General features: G+C 40.3%; 1 protein-coding gene across 1 annotated transcript in view; it reads right to left on the reverse strand.

Moving 5' to 3' along the window:
- ablim3 (actin binding LIM protein family, member 3) overlaps positions 1-19,982 on the reverse strand; it is a 344,253-nt gene that overhangs the window by 86,903 nt on the left and 237,368 nt on the right. The window contains exon 7 of the mRNA XM_060837095.1: positions 14,007-14,094. Within this exon, the coding sequence (XP_060693078.1) occupies positions 14,007-14,094 (88 nt within the window). The remainder of the gene's footprint in view (positions 1-14,006; positions 14,095-19,982) is intronic.

A 19,982-nucleotide genomic window follows, 5' to 3' on the forward strand; every position in this document is an offset into this window, starting at 1 on the left:
TTTAGAGTCGTCACTAAAAGGAATACCAGTTAACAAACTGGCTAAATAATTCACCAGTTCAGAAATCAGGATTTCCTCCTCCAAAAAAGGGAAACAGTAACATACTGACTATTACCAGCCAGCACAGAGTCAATCCCCTACACTGAGGGGACACTAAATCTCCTGTTTATTTATTTTATTAAACAAGTTACAAAACAGTTTACAATAAACATTTACAGCTGTACAAGAGACAGCAATTTTACAAAGGGAGAGCAGCAACAAAGCTAGGCCCCAAACCCTATCCTTCAACCATTTTACAGGGAGAGGACAAACCTCAAATCCCAGTTCCACATTTAACAAGACAGTGACAAATGACATTGTACATTAAGCAATATGGTTACATATTGAAGTGCAGACAATACAGACCCAGCAAGCCCCCACCACTCCCACCTTTCGACCACTCTAAGGCAGCCTGCCCCTACCCACCTTCCAGTTCTCGGTCCGCCCTCACACACCTTTCGACCACCTCTAGGACAGCCTGTCCCGATTACCCCTTATCAGGACGACAGCGCTCAGAACAGCCTACTCACCATCTGGCTCTCAGGGTGACTGGCATCAGGGTGGCCTACCCACCCTCTGGCTTTCAGGACAGCCTACCAACCTTCAGGTTCACAGGATAGCCTACCCACCTTCAAGCTCTCAGGGTGACAGCTTTCAGGGTGACACATGAGCCTCCCAACAATGCCTGCCAGACCCAGGGACACAAGACAGTGCAGGTGATAGATTCAGGGAACACCACAACAATAAAAAAAAACAAAAAAAAAAAAAAAGAGAGTCCTTTCTGGTACACAGTCCAATCCATACATTGAGTCTTCAATTATAGAATCCATTGCCAGGAAGAGTCCACTCCAGTATACGACGTACATGGTCGGAAATAGAGTCCACTCCAAAAAACAGAGTCCACAACCAAGGGCAGAGTCGACTCCTGAAGGCAGGAGATGCACACCCCACAGCACACAGTTGTTCAGCACCATAGAGTTCTGGCCCAGCCTTGGAAAACCAGGCCCACTCACAGGAACAGTACATTGTACAGGTGCAGTTAACTCACAGGGGTTTGGTCCACTCTTGAGGGAAAGGTGTTCTCCCAAACTCCAGGATACAGCAACTGCTCACCTCCCAGCACACACACAGGTGTTCAATCTTCAGAGGCCCAGTCCCAGGGCTAGGCCTCCCCACAGGAACAGCTCCTCTGGTAAAATCTATGTCTTCCACAAAGGCTCAGTCCAACCACCAATAAAAAAGTGAAAATACATACAAAAAGCAAAGAAAACTAGAGTCCAAGGGCTAAGCCCTACCACAAAATTAACATTGTCCTTTTCTCAAAAGGAGAGAAAAGAGTAACACAGGCTGTAACCAGCCAGTGAAACAATCCCCTAATGAGAACTGAGTTACACCTGAAACACATTCTGTGCATCAGGAGTTTAACAATCAGTCCTCACTAAATGGAATGCCAGTTAACAAACTGGCTAAATAATTCAGCCAGTTCAGGAATCAGGTTTCCCCCCTCTCCCAAAAAAAAAGGAAGGGAAGCAAAAACTAACAGTAACATACTGACTGTATTACCAGCCAGCACAGACTCAATCCCCTACACTGAGGGGCCACTGAATCTCCTGTTTATATCAGTCAGCCTGGGCTCCCTGTTTGGCCCAGGTTAACAACCCCAATCAAAGATTGCATAATCAATGAGATCCACCTGACCACATTTCCAATCACTATATAACTGTGGCTGACTAGGAATGTCAGGGACAGCATAAAAGCAATGGAAAAAAAACATACAATATGATGAAGGATAGTGAGAAGCTAGAGGAGTGGGAAACTTTTCAAGACAAGCAATAAAGGGGAGAAGATCAAATATGAGAGTAAGCTTGCTTGTAATATTAAAAAAATTTGAGAGAGTTTTTTTTAGATACCTAAAAAGTAAAAGAGGCCAGAGTGGACATTGGACTACTGAAAAATGAGGCTGCAGAAGTAATAATGAGGAACAAGAAATGTGAAGGAACTGAACAGGTACTTTGCATCCGTTTTCACAGTGGAAGACACCAGCAACAGAGTAAGGGGGCAGAGGTGACTTGTAGACATCACTAAGGAGAAGTCGCTGGGAGGCTGAAAAGCCTAAAGGTGGATAAATCACTCAGAATGGATGGACTACACTCTGGAGTTGTGAAGGAGGTAGCTGAGAATGTTGGAGAGGCATTGATGGTGGTCTTTCAGGAATCAGGGAGGATCCCAGCGGATTGGAAAATGGCTAATATAATATCCATGTTTAAGAAAAGAAGGAGGCAGAAGACAGGAAAGTATAGGCTGATAAACCTGACCTCAATTGTTGGCAAGATTTTAGAGTCTAATATTAAAGATGAAATTGTGGAGTAGTTGGAATACTGTACATGGTAAAATAAAGCTAAATCAGCATAGCTTTGCCAAAGGGAGGTCATGCCTGTCAAACCTGTTACAATCTTTTAAGGAAGTAATGAGTGAGTTAGACCAAGGAGAGCTGGTGGATGTCATCTGCTTGGATTTTAAGAAAATCTTGGACAGGATGCCACATTGGACTCTGCTAATTAAGAGCCCATGGTGTTAGGGTCAACTGTGGCTGGGGGTGGCTGGGGGGGGGCGGGGGGGGCGGGGGGGGGGTGGCTGGGGGGGGGGGGGGGGAAGGTACAAAGAAATATACAGAAACTGAAAAAGGAGAGCCTATTTTTATGTTCTTCAGTTTATCAATGACCATATACAGCTAACTACGAAACAGCAAGTTAATGATCTTCTTTGGAGCTTAGAAACAAAAGATATCAAAAGAAGCCCAATAGCATCGGCAACTGAATAGTATGAAGCATTACATCACCTTGAAAATGTGGTAGATTTATATAAAAGTTGATGTTATTCTGCAAATACTTTTACAAGTTTCTGAGATATTCACCAATTAACTCCATTACATATTGTGGATAAGCAAACTTAGTTTACAAGACAGCAACTAGATGCTTTGAAAAACTACTACAAGAACAAATTTAAGAGTAGAATTACTTTTAAGTGACAGTTTGGTTACTTATATCTACTGCTCCCATTAAGTAGTGCACATATTGGTCAATGAAAGATTCAATGAGACAGCACCTTGAAAATAATTGGTCGGGTATAGCAGTGAAATTGTAAAGATATTGTTTGTGGCTATAAATCATGCTATTTCAGCTGATAGATATTAAAATATTCCACTGAGAAAACATTTATAAAAATATATCAGAAACTATTATTTTCCCAATACCATGGATATTTATCACAGAACCTGTACAACCTGCATTGTCAATCATACAATTCATTGAAGTGAATGAGAAGTCACAGACAAACTTACAATTGGGCCAATCTCTGTGAAACCTCTCCCCAGATACTAAAGTAATGGAGAGAAAACTCCAAGAAATCAATCTAACATTGCCACGAACATTATTCAGCTCTGTCCAGTTATATACATGTGGGATTTCCATTGCCTCAGCAATGTCTCAGAACAGAACAATTTTTATTTTCTTACTCACTGGAAACTATTCTGATTCACTGGAATCAAAATCAAACATGTTTATTATTTACAATTACTCTCCTATGATCACAGATGGGGTAAATATTTGTGTGCATTCCCCAAAGTATTTTATACAACATTTAATCACCTTCTCTAGTTTGGGATTTGTCAGGAACATTTGAATCTCTCCGACCTCACCACTCCATCCCCTGCTGAGATTTTGAAAAGATGGACAAGGGATCGTAATTGGGTGGGAATCAAAAATGTAATTTCCTGACAGTGAGTTAAAATTTGATTTTTGTTTTATTTTACTATTTTTCTAATCAACTTGTTCAGAGATATTATTACACACCTCTGAAGTAGGTGGGACTTGAACTCGGGCCTTCTGGTCCAGGGATGGGCACGCTACCATTGCTCCACAAAAAGGCCCTCAGTGGGTTAAAGATTTGATATTAAGTCTTCAAAACCTTTCATGTGCATCAATTTTCCTCAGGCTGACGGGTAACCTTATAAAGGTTTATAAAATCATGAGGAGCATGGATGAGGTAAATAGACAATATTTTTTTACCATGGGGTGGGGGATTCCAAAACTAGAAGGCATAAGTTTAAAGTGAGAGGAGAAAGATTTAAAAGGGACCCGAGGGCCAAATTTTCACACAGGGTGTGGTGCGTGAATGGAATGAGCTGCCAAAGGAAGTGGTGGAGGCCGGTACAACATTTAAAAGGATCTGGATGGGTATATGAAAAGGAAGGGTTTAGAGGGATACGGGCAAAAATGCTGCCAAATGGGACTAGATTTATTTAGGATATCTGGTTGTCATGGATGAGTTGGACTGAAGGGTCTGTTTCCATGTTGTACATCTCTATGACTCTATGCAATCTTGCTAGGCATAAACAGAGAGCATGTGTGTTCACAAACGGGATGATGTAGTTGAGGTATTTGACTGGTGAGCTAGATTTCTTTCTCCAAGTTCTGGTGAGCACAAACATCTTCAGTAATCTGGCTCCTGTATAACCAAGCATTTCTTTGACCAGTGTAAGCCTGACTGGGTCAATCAGATCATAAGAAATCTCAGTTAGATATGTTTAATGTAAAGGGTTTTATGTTGTCTTCATATTTAATTATTTCTGTGCAATTAAGTTTAAGGATTGGGGATACTTGGATTGTTTTTTTAAATTTGAGTCAAAAAGTGAGGTGCTGGGAAAAGCACAGCAGGTCAGACAGCATCTGAGGAGCAGCAGAGTTGACATTTCAGGCATAAGCTTTTTTAAACTGTCGATGAAAAGACAGTGAAATTTTAATTTTTAACAAGGCATTTCCTGAAAACCTCATGGTTCAGATAACTGCTTTGTTGCTTGAACCCATTTCAGGGAGAACACCTGACTACTTTATGAATTGGTTTTATCGCTTTTCTGTTTGAACAGTATTTTGGAGTTTGGACCTTGTTTGAATTTTCATTCCAAGGAAGCCAGCTACAAAACAAGCTGCTCACTTCATGTTCCCTGTTTCTGTAGTGAATTCATTGTGAAACCTGATTGTCCTCTTGAAGAACGATGGAAGGCTTCTTGATACTGTATTTTCTGAGCAAGTCAAGATACCAGGGACAACTGCCTATGTTTGATGAAACTTGTCTTCACATGCCAGAATATCAAACCAGCTGTCTTCTGAACTTCTCAGACCTTAACTTTTTGATCTTAGAGAACAATAGGTGGAATCTTTCCAGGCCCTGAACACAATGTAGGCTATGGTGAGAAATTTAGGAAAATTGGATGAGATGTTGAATTATAGAAGCTGTACAGTGTGGAAGCAGGCCATTCGGTCCATTAGGTCTTATGAACAGCATCCCACCCAGACATCCCTTTGCCCTATCCCTGTAACCCTACAGTTCCCATGGCTAATCCACGTAGTCTGCACATCTTTGGACTGTGGGCGGAAACCGAAGCACCCAAAGGAAACCCACACAGACACGGGGAGAATGTGTGTAAGACCATTCTTGATGTTAAGATCAAAATATTGCATTTTCCAAAAGTATTCATATGTCAAGATATAATTCTTAAAAGTGAGCTGCGAGAGGCCATTTTGGATGCCTAGCACCAATATCTCAGAGCACAGTTCATGGGCAGCAATCACATGCATTTCACATACATTGATACATACCAGCCATTATTCCCTTTAAACTGTGCTGCCATACAGATGCTCCAAAATTCCTTGAGGTTCTATGTACACTGATCAGTGTGCTGACACAATGACTCCCAGTTTAGGAAGCTGATACTTTGAGGTCCGGATACCGAAAATGATTTTGGAGGGAGTATTGGTGCCAGACTCATCACATCATTATGGCATACATTTGATCACTCACAGAAAGATTCTGCACTTCACTGCTGCACTTGAGCCCATCGGCAAACCTGTTGTAAGGGCACTTTATAAATAAGGACAGGGACACAGCATACAAACTGGGCCGAACAGTATCTCTTGGTACCCACTCATTTGTGCCTCCCTAGATGCTCACAGCACCCCTGCCTTATCTTTTTGGTTTTAGTCCAACAGGTTTATGTGAAAGTACAAGCTTTCGGAGCACTGCTCCTTCATCAGGAAACTAGTGGGCAGGATCATAGGACACAGAATTTATAGTAAAAAAAATCAAAGTGTCATATAACTGATGCGATGTATTGAACAAACCTAGATTGCTGTTAAGTCTTTAATCATTCAAATAAGTTGCTGGTTTCGATTCGTTAATATGTATATCCCAGAACTTCTTTCAAATCACATTCCTGAGATAACCTAAGGTTTTATTTAATAAAAAGTGATATTTCAGCTCAGGCAATGCATTAAAAGTGTGAGGTTAGAGTCTATATGTGTTCCAACCTTGAGTCAGACGGGTTCTATTTCCAAAGTAGGAATTTATAAAATGTCACATTGATTGACTGCCTACAGACTGTGTACTTTATAACATAATAGAATGTATCTGCAAATGCAAATTCAACCTATGGACTTACATGTGTGTGCGTATGCGTGTGGCATGTGAGGGAGAGAGAGAGTGTGTGTTTCTGTGTCTTTGTGTGTGAGAGAGAGAGTGCGTGCACGCGTATGCATATGCTTGATAGAGTGTTTGCACTAATGTGATGGAGTATGTGCTTGTGAAAGGGTCTGCACGTGTGTATTTGAGACAGAGCTTGTATATGAAAGAGGGTCTGCATGAGTGTGTGTGTGCGTGAGTGTGCATGTGACATGTGAGGGAGAGTGTGTGTGTTTCTGTGTCTGTGTGTGAGAAAGAGAGTGAGTGTATGCACGAGTGTGATGGAGGATATGCTTGTGAAAGAGTCTGCATGTGTGTATCTGAGAGAGAGCGTGAGTATGAGAGAGGGTCTGCATGAGTGTGTATGTGTATGTGTGCTTGTGTGTGAGTGTGTGCGTGAAGTGTATAGTGTAGTAGGGTCACCTGTAGTACAACATGAACCCAAGATCCCAGTTGAGGTCATCCTCATGGGGACCAAATTTGGCTATCAGACTCTGCTCAGCCACTCTGTGTTGTTGTGTATCCCAAAGTCTGCCTTGGAGGACGGTCACCTGAAGATCCAAGGCCTAATGTCCTTGACCACTGAGGTGTTCTCCAACTAGGAGGGAATATCATAGTCTGGCGATTGTTGCATGGTGTCCATTCATTTATTGTGTAGCATCTGCTTGGTCTTGCCAATATACCTTGCCTCGGGGCATTCTTGCTTGCTGCGTATGAGATAGACAATGTTGACTGAGTCACATGAGCACCTGCCACGTACATGGTGAGTGGTGTCCGTATGTGTAATGGTAGCATCCATGTGATCACTCTGACATGTCTTGCAGTGGTTGCCATGACAGAGTTGTATGGTATTGTGGTCGATATTGTCCTGAAGGCTGGGCAATTTGTTTCAGATGTCACCTTTTTTTAAATAACAACTTAAGTTACTTCAGGAGTGTGACTTGAAAGAAGTTCTGGGAATTACATATTCATGAATTGAAACCTGCAACCCATTCAAAGTGATTAAAGACTTAACAGCAATCGAAGTTTGTTCAATATCTCACATCAGTTGTATGATACTTTGCTCTTTTATTATAAATTCTGTATCCTATGATTCTGCTCCACCAGCTACCTTATGAAAGAGCAGTGCTCCGAAAGCTTGTACTTCCAAATACACCTGTTGGACTATAACCTGGTATTGTGTGATCTTTAACTTTATCCACCCCAGTCCAACACTGACATCTCTATATCATGGCATCTCATTCATGATAGGGGTGAGGCCTAATCAGGCCAACCAGTTCATGAGAAGCCTATGTGGTCTTAATTGTTGTTAATTGTAAAACTCATACAGTGTAAGTGATGAAGAATGACTGGGTCAACAACCCTGCTGAAGAGCTACACCCACACTGGCTGATTGCTGACCAGGGCATGGAAGCAGGATTTATTTTAAAAGATTCAGACAAAGATGAATTAGATAGAATGGCATTTTAGGAAATTGCACTTTAAGGGCATAGTTATCAGGGCCGTGGAATGATCATTAGGAATGGAGAAGGGAGATTGGGATGCAGAGAGGAAAAGCAATGAGAGAGGCAAATGGGACAAAGAAGATTGTGAGCTGCACATTTAGTGGGGAAACACCATGGGGTAACTAGGTGTACTGGGGTGGGAGAAAGGACTGATTAATTGAATAAGAGCAGGTGAGAGTTAAAGGCTGGCCATTAGCATCTGGGTGAGAGTGTGATTAGTGGGAATAGCAGGAATATCATTGGAGATAATGGAAAAGGTATAAGTTCTGGGGGGATATTGTGAAACAACAGAGGAGATGCCAGAGGAAACGTGAAATTCATCTATAGTGATGGAGAGAAAAGGTATTGTCTAGATGGGTAGGATAAAACATGAATAAATTTAATGCAAAATTAACATTGCCAGTTTTCTCCTAGGTCAGCTCATAAAAGGCTTCGCAAAAATAATGTAGTACAAATAAGAGAAGCCATGTTGTTTTTTGTATGTGTTCTCAGATATCTCAATCATACCCAATTGAGGGAAATAAATAAATAGCTGAAAAATAATAATTTGCACTCAGTTTTGGGTTTAGCACTGAAGAGAAGCACTTACTGTAGGATAAAGGTGAATAAGCTCAACAAAACCCTGTTACCAACATCCCAAGCACATCCAACTGTTTCATTTAGTTCTGAGATAAAGGGCAACTAAGAATCATCAGAGGTGGTGCAGTGGGGAATACTGTTCCATATGCAGTTATGCAGGAGTGTTCACAGCTCAGTCACTCTGAAAACTAAGGACATTGGGATCAAACTGTTAAGCTCCAATTTTTGATCGCTGGTCAGGTGCGCAGAGACGGGAGTAATCCTGGATCTGTGAACCTGACTTTAATCCAGCCTTCTCACATTCAGTCCAGGTACAGGCTGCAATAGGAGTGCATCCAGGTGACCTGGTAAAGTGGAGTGGGCTGAGTGGAAAGTCTGAATTGAGTTTCCATCATTGTTGACAAAAGTTAAATGAATAAAATATACTATCCTTCAAGTACCTATCTCCTTATACAAATCCCAAAGACCTTTATCCATCCTCCATGGACACGCATATGCAAAATTCACCTTAGTACCTGCTCCTATGTATCACCTTTTCACCCTTCACCTATCACACCAACTTCCCTAGAACAAGAGCCCACGCACATGTGAGAACAAATAATGTTCGAAATTTAAAGTTCTTTATTACATAAAATACTCCAGTGAACAATGCACTCTCAGCCATACACACTTTTTGTAGGTTTTAACAGTCTTGACACTTCTTAACAGGTTGATACTTCTTGACAGGTCAATAGCTGTGGAGATGTCTTGACAAGTTGGATACTTCAAAAGGTTTATGTACCTTTTATATACAATCTTCTCCACAGTTAACAATCCCAAAAGGCACATGGCCAATTCCTCCTCCACACGCAGAAGGATCCCTGATCCCAACCCAAAAGAATCCATAACCCCAAACTTCAAAATATCCTGGAGCATATTTGTTGGGATACTCTGGGTGTTCAAAAGAGAGAACTGAGAACATACCTGCTTATATCTTTTCTAATCTCTACACTCTAGGATACAATGATTTCAAATTTAGATAAGAGTGAAGAAAGATGATCATTTAATAGCCAACTACCTCTCTGAAATGTTCTCTGGACTGCCCCCAATCCCTCTCCTGTGAAAATGGGAACTGCTCCCTTCAGGGACACTACTTGGGATTTCTGATTCCTCTGTCATTTTGTCACAGCGGTGATGTTCTCTGTGTAGAGAAAAATCTGGATTACAGGGAATAATGAAGGCCATCAAGGGTCAGATTGACCTACTTGCCATATGCTTGGAAAAGCATGTAAAGATCAAGGCTATAAATATTTTGTCAATGGTAGAAAGAGGAAGTGGAAAACTGGTCATGTGATATGAAGTCTGCACCTCATTGGCCATAAGGCAGGCTTTCATCCAACACATGAGCAGCCTAATAAGGGTCCAAAGGGTAATTTGACTATGTCAAGATCTCAAATGGAAAATACATATCTCATTTCCAGGAATCCATTTGTTCAGGGCGCGATGGACAGAAGTCTTTCTTGTTGTTGAGAAAGTGTATGAAAGATGGTGTGGTGGTGGGGGGGGGGGAATGTTTGGGAATGAAATGCAATCTGTTTTAACATTTAAGAATCTGTTCTCCAGTTTAGGTGAAGTCATGTGATCTCTACTGCGAGGATTGGGGCAGCTATCTTGCAGCCAGTTTCAATGCAGTTATTATACAGACAAAACTGCTCTCTTGACATCATGCAACATCCCTCATTACCATCAGCAAGACAGGCTCATCCAAAATTCCAGACTAATTGCTTAGCCTGTGCTCCATAATTACATCTTCCTTGGGACCCACTGCAATCACAGCAGGGGCTATTGCTCAATCCTGGCACTGCTGGGAGAACATAGCAGCAGTCCCGAGCAGGTTGGTCAGTTGTGCCTTACATGGAGTCTTCTTCCCAAATGGAGTGAAAGACCCATTCTGAAACAATTACAGATGTTTCCAGCAAAATATCACTGTGGGGCACCTTGGGCTTTGGTGGTTAAGCTAGTGACTGAGCTTTCAGTTGGGTGAAGCAGGGAACATAGAAGAACCCAGTCCCTGACACTATCAAGTCCAATATCTTCACAGCCTTACTACTTTAGGGCTCTGGATTATTAGTCTAGTCAAATCATCTCCATCCTACTGTCACCCATGTTAAAGTGACAACCAAGTAATATTATTATATACTTGTCAGTTTCATTTTTATTCAGGTTCAGTTTTAATTTTATCCAGGTTTTAATAGTCCTGAGGATGTGTGACAGGAGGTATGAATACAAAATTAGTTTATTACACATCTTCTCTACATCTGTCTGATGAACTAACATGATGAGGGAGGATTTTAACTGTTGACTTGCTGTTTATCACATGTAAGATAGATGACTGGTGGTCAAAAGTTTAATGGGGTCCTTGTAAACCATTTGTACCTGGAATCAACTTTATGCAGTGTCTTTAAATTGGTGTCCAGCACTCATAGGAGTTTGACTGCAATGTTGAGGAGTAAAACAATGAAGCATGTTCAGGACACACCAGTCCCAATTTCTTCAAGTACAAGACGTTCCTTCGGGTGCTATAAAACATCTTCCTGGAGATGACTCATTCTCACTCTTCTTTCACTTGCCTCTCCTTCCCAATACACTTTAACTACTTGCTGCTGGCAGTGGTGTATAGTTGTTTGATCTTCCTCCTCTCTGATTCAGTGAGCTGCAGAAACGAGGCTATTTGGCACTGACAGCTCACTGAGAATATGTTAGCATGGTCCACCCACAACGTACAAAAATACTTATGTTTCAATAGAAAACAGAAAGTTTAAAGCCACGATATACTCTGGTCAAATCTTCCAGTTTCAGATTGTCAGAATTTGGATGGTCTGTTGTGTGATAGGATGCTGCAGATATCCTGCTGCGATGATATATGTGAGAATTATCTCAGAGGTTTCAACTTCTGATGGGCAGTTCTCCTGCTCCCTGTGACATTGTGCAAGTGCTTCTAACCCTGAGTTAAAGCCTGAAACTTTGGACAGTTATATGGTACTTACCCTGGATAATAATCCAGGAAATATTAGACAGGTAAAAAGCTTGGCTAAATCTTCTGATAAGACTGGACTACACTCTAACTGACCTACCTAAAGACCTGACTCGAATATCCTCACTCCTGCACACCTGACTGTTCCCTGAGCTGACTACCTTCTGAACATCAGATTACCCTCCCTGCCCAATATGACTGGTCCTTTCAACAATTGGACTATTCCCTTCACCTTACAACCTCTCTCCACTTCCCAACTGTGCGTGCAACATGACAACTCCTCCCAATCACCCATCTCAACTAACCCTCTGATCTGACTAACCTCCCAACTACTTCCTGGTCTGACCAAGAACCTCTTGATTTGACTAACTTCTCAACTAACCCCCTGATCTGACTAACCTCTCAACTATCTACTGATCTGAGTACTAACTAACCTGTCCACCCACTATAACCACCTCACCATCCATTAATGTTCAAACTGGACCTGCAAACATCACATGGCTGATGGTGCTGTAAAATGGCGGCATGCCCTGTCCTTCTCTGACTTGACTCCTTTTCAACAGATTTTTACTGAGGTACATGGAATGTACACTTCTATGAAAGCTAGGATCACAAGACCCACCCCAGATGACATATGTAGTAGCGTCCAGTCTGGGGAACTTACAAGCAGAAGTAATAATCTGCTTGTAACTGCTGTTCAGCAGAAATGGGCCATGGTATTTTCTACATAGATATTTTTTCAGTATATTTTCCACTTCCTTTCAAAATGTCTTTACATACATGACATCATGAATTTTTAATCTGTATTTCTTTTGGATCTGGTCCAAAAAGAATTGGTGCTCTTGTGAGTCTGAGACGATGTTGTGCATTCTTCTATGCAACATGGCAGCTTAAGGAACATGTTTGATTTGGCCAAACTTCACTCAATGAATATTGCACCCAGAGTCTTATGGCAAGAGAAAATATTGAATTTTGTTTAGTATAATACCACCGAGTATGTATAATATTATGATCAGAAGCAAATGCCGACAGGCACATACTTTGAGAATTATGAAACAAAACATGATATATTAGACTGAGTGAGTTACTGTATGGTATCTTTTATTGATTTCCACCCAAAAATCAATTACCATGTATTAACATATCAAGTTCAAAGCTATTGAATGCAGGAAATCTTGCAAATGGATAAAAATTCGGATGAAGGGAGTAAAAATACTGTCTAGTTGTTAGACGAGTTGATTTGGATTTATGCTTTGAAACCTTTTCACATTTATAAATTAGGGAGGGCTATTATGGGGACAAGGCAAGTTATGCATGTGCAATATGTTTGACCAACATGTGAATGGATGGTAGCTTAACAGATGAAGTTTAACCCATAGAGGAGTGCAGAACTGCATATAGACAGAATGAAATGAGAACCAGTTTTCCCATTTATGCCATTTAGAAGCAACTACTGTGGAGCATGTGTCACACAGTAGCTTATGGGGTTCAGTGTTAATTCTGCAGTCCCATGTGTGCAAATTTCAGAGGAGGTGGTTATATTGCTCCAAATTATAAGGAGGAAGGTCATCTAAGTATATCATGTTGTTTCTCATGTTAAAGGAAAATGCCTGTAAAACATGTAAATAATGAAGAATCAACCAGCAAAACTTAATAACGTCATCCTCTGTGAGGGTGGGCTGGAAGGAGGGGGGAGGGGAGGCCATAAAATAGGATGGAAAGTCATGTGATCTTACCAGATCTTCTCCATTAAATCTGGAACAGAAAGGCCTGAGGATTGCTTTCCCACCCAGAAGCCACTTGAGGCCTGTAAGCAGTCAATTAAGGATCACATAAGGCATTCAGCAGGCCAGCAGTGCAGGTTTGGGTGGGAACACTGCCATGCCACGTGGACAACTGGCACATATATTTAGATTGTGGTGGGGTGGTGGGAGGGTCCTCTTGCTTGGTCATCCTGTCCCAATAGAGGGACTAGTCAGCATCAAAAGATATGTACCAGGAAACCATCTCCTTAGGGGAATACGACAAAACTAGAGACCATCCATATAATATATCTACCCAGGAAGGAAATAGGGAATTCATAGGAAGCCAGAAAGCTTTCCAAGACAACAAATGTAGAACATGTGACTGCAGCAAGTAGCTAAAGTGAAAAATACAGATATATTTAAGGGAACGGTAGAGAAGAAAATGGGAAAGAAGGATATAGAAGGTAATACTGATAGAGCCAGATGAGGAAAGATTGAGTGGTGGGGTAGGAGATCAGTTCAAACAGAGTAATCATGCTGGCACCACCAGTTTGGCAGAATAGCCTGTATCCATGTTGAATACTGCCTGTAATTTTACATAAGTCATACCTGTGAGGTACATTTCCTCTCCCTCTGTGAACATCTGGTGACATCTGACACACCTTGCACATGTTGGGTGGTAATGCTTGCCTCCTGCCTACAAAAACAACACACTTTATTAGTAAATTTTGTTAGCTTACCTTTTAAGTAAATTTCAACTGATTCCCTTTTGAGGCACATGGATCCCACTACTTGCTTTTCTTCTATGTATACTGAGTGTGTGATGTTTACACTAAGTGCTAACATGGAAAATCTGCCATTGCTCTCTATGAGATGTTACTATACAAGAATCTATCCAAAGCTTGTACTTTCCTGTTTTTGAATTGATTTATTACAAATTTCAAAATTCTTTCTAAATCTTTCAGTGATGATAAGAATTTCACGCCTCCACACCACTTTTCCCTGCATCAGTGTCATTCTTTATCTCATCTTACTGCAGTTAATTTTGTCAGTTAAAATGACAGAGGCATAGATGCTTTCAGTATATATTTATTTCTATACCTCAGCAAACTTTTTAAGTACTTTAATTATTGTGGAAGTAAAGAAGATGCTAGTGTGACTGAGGATTTGATCTCTCAGTGAAATATCGGCAAATGTGAACGCAAAAACTGATTGCATAACACATACTTATTTTCAGTGGGAAATCAAACTTGATAACAAAAGGCCCATCAAACGTCTAGTGAAGATCAACAGGAGAAGTATTAGTGAATCAATGTGTGCAGGCAAAATAGTTTTCTACTTCCTAATTCTCAAAAATAACTGGTTGAAAATATTATGCATCAACATGAATAGTTATTACAGATTAAGTTAATATTCATTAATGCACAAATGGCTTACAGTATATCATGTACATTTTGCAATGAATCAGAATCCAATTAAAGTTATTGAAGTAAAATTTCAAACTTTAATACTGCAGGAAAGGGCAAACCGGTGATTCATAGTGTTCTACATCTAACTGGAATGCAACTGATGGAAATAATCAGATGTGATAAAATTTATAACTTTTCGGAAGCTGCTGAGTTTAGTTTGCATATGTGAATAATTGAACAGACAGTTCCAATGTACATGTGTTGTTTTGTACTGTTGAGGCTTGTGGTGCATAAGCAACAAGTGAAATGTTGTTTGTATTAGACAGAGTTGGGTAGTTCTATATAAAATAGTAAAGTTTGGAGAAAGTGAGGGCTGCAGTTGCTGGAGAGTCAGAGTCGAAAAGTGTGGTGCTGGAAAAGCACAGCAGTTCAGGCAGCATCTGAGGAGCAGGAGAGTTGACGTTTTAGGCATAAGCCCTTCATCAGGAACGTTTGGTCAACCAGATGGACAAAAATGGTACATGGGGAAGAATAGAGGAGCTATCTCTGGTATCCTCAGCAATGCCTTTCCCTTGGTCAACTTTACCAGTCAGAACCTTATTTGGTCTTCTGGGAGCATCACTCCCTCTCCATTGCGGGTACAAACCTGGTCATCAGGTGTGAGACACTCTCTCTGTTGTATATTTGAAAGAAAACACATTTGACCACCAGGAATTTGACCATCAGCACATAGAGGCCTTGAGACTATGAGGGAAAAGGAGTGGGTAGGTCCTGTTGCGTGGTTCATTGAGCAGACTGTCAAAATAGGCTTGACAGAATGCCCCAACACTAGAACTTTCCAACAAGCACCAAGACTTTGCTTGGCTAGTGGTGAGAAGGGCACTATCTGTGAGATCGTTTATGTATGCAAAGTCGATGTGTGCCACCACACACTGCCCTTGAAGCAACAATGGGGGGATTTGAAACTGTAACATATCTCCTACTGAAATGTACCTTTGTGAAGTTAGTCTGGAGAAACATGCAGTTGTTTTTTTTGTTGATGTTCATCCAGAGCAGTTCCGTGTTGCAGGGCTATGCTTGTTCCCCGGGATACAAACTGCGTCAAACATCGATTGTGCCTGGAGGACCATCAACTTGGTGAAATATGCTCTTTGGACTGCCCGAAATTTGCTGGTCTGCCAGAGCAAGGAGTTGACCCCAACCGAGTGTAGCAGACTGGCACATTCCAAGGTACAGGACTCTGTGCTGAGGGATCACTAAAAGTTGGGGCAGCTGTCGCCATGGCGCAGTACAGAAAGACCAATGCCTGAGGTCTTCCTGCTGGAGGTAAATGGGGGTCCGTACAGTTATTGGATCCTCCCAAAGTCTCAAATATATGTAAATATTATTATTGTGTGAATAACAGAGGTCCTTGGTTTATTGGATAGAGACAAAGTCCAATATTTTGTTTGTTTACTTGATATACAACTGTACAGAACTGAACTGCATTTGTGACTATGATATACAAATATCTTTCATGAATTAAGGATATTTTTGAAATAATAAAGTTAACTGGTCGTTTTCATATTGTGAGAGTTTGCTGAGTGCAAAGTAGTGGTTACATTTCTTATTTTGTCACACTAAATACACTTCAAGTACTTAATTGGTTGCAAAGTGCTTTATGATACAGAGATCATGAAAGATGGCATATATATGGAAGTTTTTCCTTTCTCCCTTGGAGAAAACAGAAAATTTATCATGGTCCATGTTGGTGGTTGGTGCTGGGAATTTATGGGAAGACTTTGCGAGATCACAGCAAAGTACTTTATGCTGATTATAATCATGTGGTGTAGCATCTCTTTCCTAAAGGACACTACTTTAATTGATCTTTCAAGGTATATGAACATTTAGAGTCCATGATCTACCTTGCACATACTGACACTATACTTAAAATAAAAACTGGTTCTGAATCTTTTATATAGAATTCTTAAAAGAGCAATCTAGATATTTAATTTAAATCAAAATTCACAGATTGATAAAAAGAATATACCCTATGCTTTCTTACAGTATTAAAATTATGCTTTCAAACATATTCTGGCAATAATAATGTTGCAACAATGCTTATCAGTTCTTCCATTTATTATGAATATTCAATAAACTGTTATCTGAAGCTTGCCATTTAAAAGGATTTATGGTAGCTCATGTGTCAACGCACACAATAACTTTTAACTTAATACTCCTCAGATGAGATGCCATTGTCAGAAATTATAAATAGATCACCAGACTGTAAATATTATGTGAGCAGGTACTTAATGAATTCATTCCCTTCCCATATGTATTGCTACATTAATAAAGGCAGATAATGATTTATTAATCAAAGGGTATCAAAGATTGATAATTAATATCATTACTAATTTACTCCAGTAACTCTTCACCATTCACTGTTGCTAATACGCACTCTTGCTTAAGCACTAATGTTTCAACAATGAAATGTGTTTGATAACATATATCTGTGCCATGCTTAACTATGCACCTTCCTACATACATGAAAATATATAGCAGATCTGATCAAAACTGGCAATTCAATAAATTATTTAAAGTTTACCATGATGTCTTTTGGATATTTTAATCAAATGTTTAGACATGTTATGACACAACACTAGGGCAGGTGGGACTTCAACCCTGACCTTCTGGCTCAGAGCTGGGTACATTATCACTGTGTCAAAAGAGCTCTTAGAAACAATGGCCCCAATATGATGCTCAAACTCAGGACTCCGGGATCAAGTTTCACGCTCTACTGACTAAGCTAGCCTGGCATATGGCATCTTCTAAATTTCAAAATTGTCTATTTATTTGCATCACATTTAGACATAGTTATTGATGATTCAATTTAAATCAGGGTTAAAGATTTGCATTCAATAAATGACAGAATTCTCTGAGGACAATGATAGGAGTTTCTTACCAGTAATCAATTCATCTAAGCATAAGTCAAATTTATCAGCTAAACTTTCCCCTTATTACAGGATATCCTAAATGATGTCCTGTTCAATAGTACTCAGGCAAGTCCAGTGCAGATTTGCTTATAGTCTGCTGGACAGAAGAATGCACATTGAAAATGATAGATTAAAACCAGGAGAAACACTAACAGTGCAGTTCTATATTTAAGCATACAGCTCTGGAGGGCTGATTAGCAAAGATGTGAGGTGGCCCCTCTGGGGAGAAGAATGTTAACATGAGTTAAATGCTGAGAATAGGCATTTTATGAAAGCATGACCAATTTATTTTGTCATTTCTTCCCATTTCCCCAGAGAAACTTCGTTTTTCTTTTGTGAGCTATTTAATGTTGCATATTACCCTTCAGTAAGGAGTGAGGGCTCATCATAATCACTATAACTAAGGCTCCACCATCAGCTAGCACAACGTACAATTCCCATTGAGCATGCGAGACAATTTTAAACACTTTCAAAAGGCTTCATAACCACTTCACTTAATTTTACAATTGGATAGTTGAAGTCAGCCCCAACGGAAGAAACCTGAATCAAAGACTGGACAACTTGAGTTTCCCAAGCCATTTTTGTCTTTGGGAAGCATTTGATAACATATTCCCCTCTTTTGTAGGTTCAGGGCTGAGGAAAAATTAATTATTTTAGGTTCCTAGAGTTCCATAAAGCAAATAAATGAATATGGATCAATCAGAACAGAAGTACTGAAGTACCTCTTGACACATTAAGTGATTTAAGTTGGAAAGTCTTTCCTTTGAAAAGCATTAGGTGCTAGCTTAATTAATAATTTTAAATCTGAGATCAATAGGTCACTGAGGATATTGGTAGACATTAAATCAATGTCTATTGAATTAGAGAGCAACCATTCTCTTTTTGAATGGTGGAACATGCTCAGAGGCCTGAACAGTTCTCCAGTTCTTTTTAAACTAAAAATAAATTGATCGGTATTTTCCCAGGGAAGGGGAAGTCAGGCTTTGGGATGTGTGGATGGAATTAAATTCTCAGAAGGTAAAGTCAAGTCAGGAGCTCAGCATCATCCTGTCCTCATCCAGAATTGAAAGCAAGGAGAGCTCGCCTGCTGACTGTTGAATTTTTTATTAAAGTGCACTCAGATACGGTGTTAAACAATTATGTCCTGTTTTAATCAAGGATGCCACATCTAACAGGCTAGAAATCAATTTACGAGCTGTTTGAGAACTTACCAGTATGATGAGAGCAAGTATAGAACAAGTAGAACTTCTATAGTGAAACCAATGGGTTACTTTCTCAGAGAATACTTTTGCTAGTGGACAGATAATTGCTCACCTGACCAAAGTCACTTCATTTGCCTGACACATCATTCACTTTGATGCATTTCCCTCTCTCTGCCAGGCAGAGGGTAAGCTTGTTTGACATGCGGGAGAAACAGTGCTTCAGGAGGTTCAGGTTCTCATGGCAGGCTCTTGCTGATGTATAAACACTACTGAAACTGTGCGGAGTTGGCATTGCTTAGCTTTCTGCCTTTTCAATATGTTTACATTTCTGCATAGTATTTAATTGCCATTGAGCATTTTAGATTAGATTAGTTTACCTACAGTGTGGAAACAGACCCTTCGGCCCAACAGTCCACACCGACCCTCTGAAGAGCAGCCCATCCAGACCTATTTCCCTCTGACTAATGCACCTAACACTATAGGCAATTTAGCATGGCCAATTCACCTAACCTGCACATCTTTGGACTGTGGGAGGAAACCTGGGCACCCAGAGGAAACCCACGCAGACACGGGGAGAATGTGCAAACTCCACACAGACAGTCGCCCGAGGCTGGAATTGAACCTGAGCCACCATGCCACCCCATTGGAATCTGGTCACTATTATACTGTTGCTGTTTTCAGGAGAATCAAATTTCTTTTCTCGTAATTGTGAATTGGGCAGTTTTCAAAACCAGTCTGTAAATTAAACTGATTTAATTAGCACTTTGTTACAGACTCCATTAGCAGTAATGCTTTCTTAGTATAAAGTCATTAGTCAAAACAATAAGAATCACTTGTATTGGCAGACCTATTCTTATTTATCCGATGCTAGTGAAAGTAAGTTTCAAAAGAACAAGTGTCATCATAATAATTTGTACAATTTCATACAGAATTTAAGGTGATGCTACATTTCAAGCTGGGTGAACTCCCTTTTCAATGGTGGTTTGATTTTGTCACTGGTCA

Source organism: Hemiscyllium ocellatum, chromosome 16, assembly GCF_020745735.1.
Source record: "Hemiscyllium ocellatum isolate sHemOce1 chromosome 16, sHemOce1.pat.X.cur, whole genome shotgun sequence".
Lineage (NCBI taxonomy): Eukaryota > Metazoa > Chordata > Chondrichthyes > Orectolobiformes > Hemiscylliidae > Hemiscyllium > Hemiscyllium ocellatum.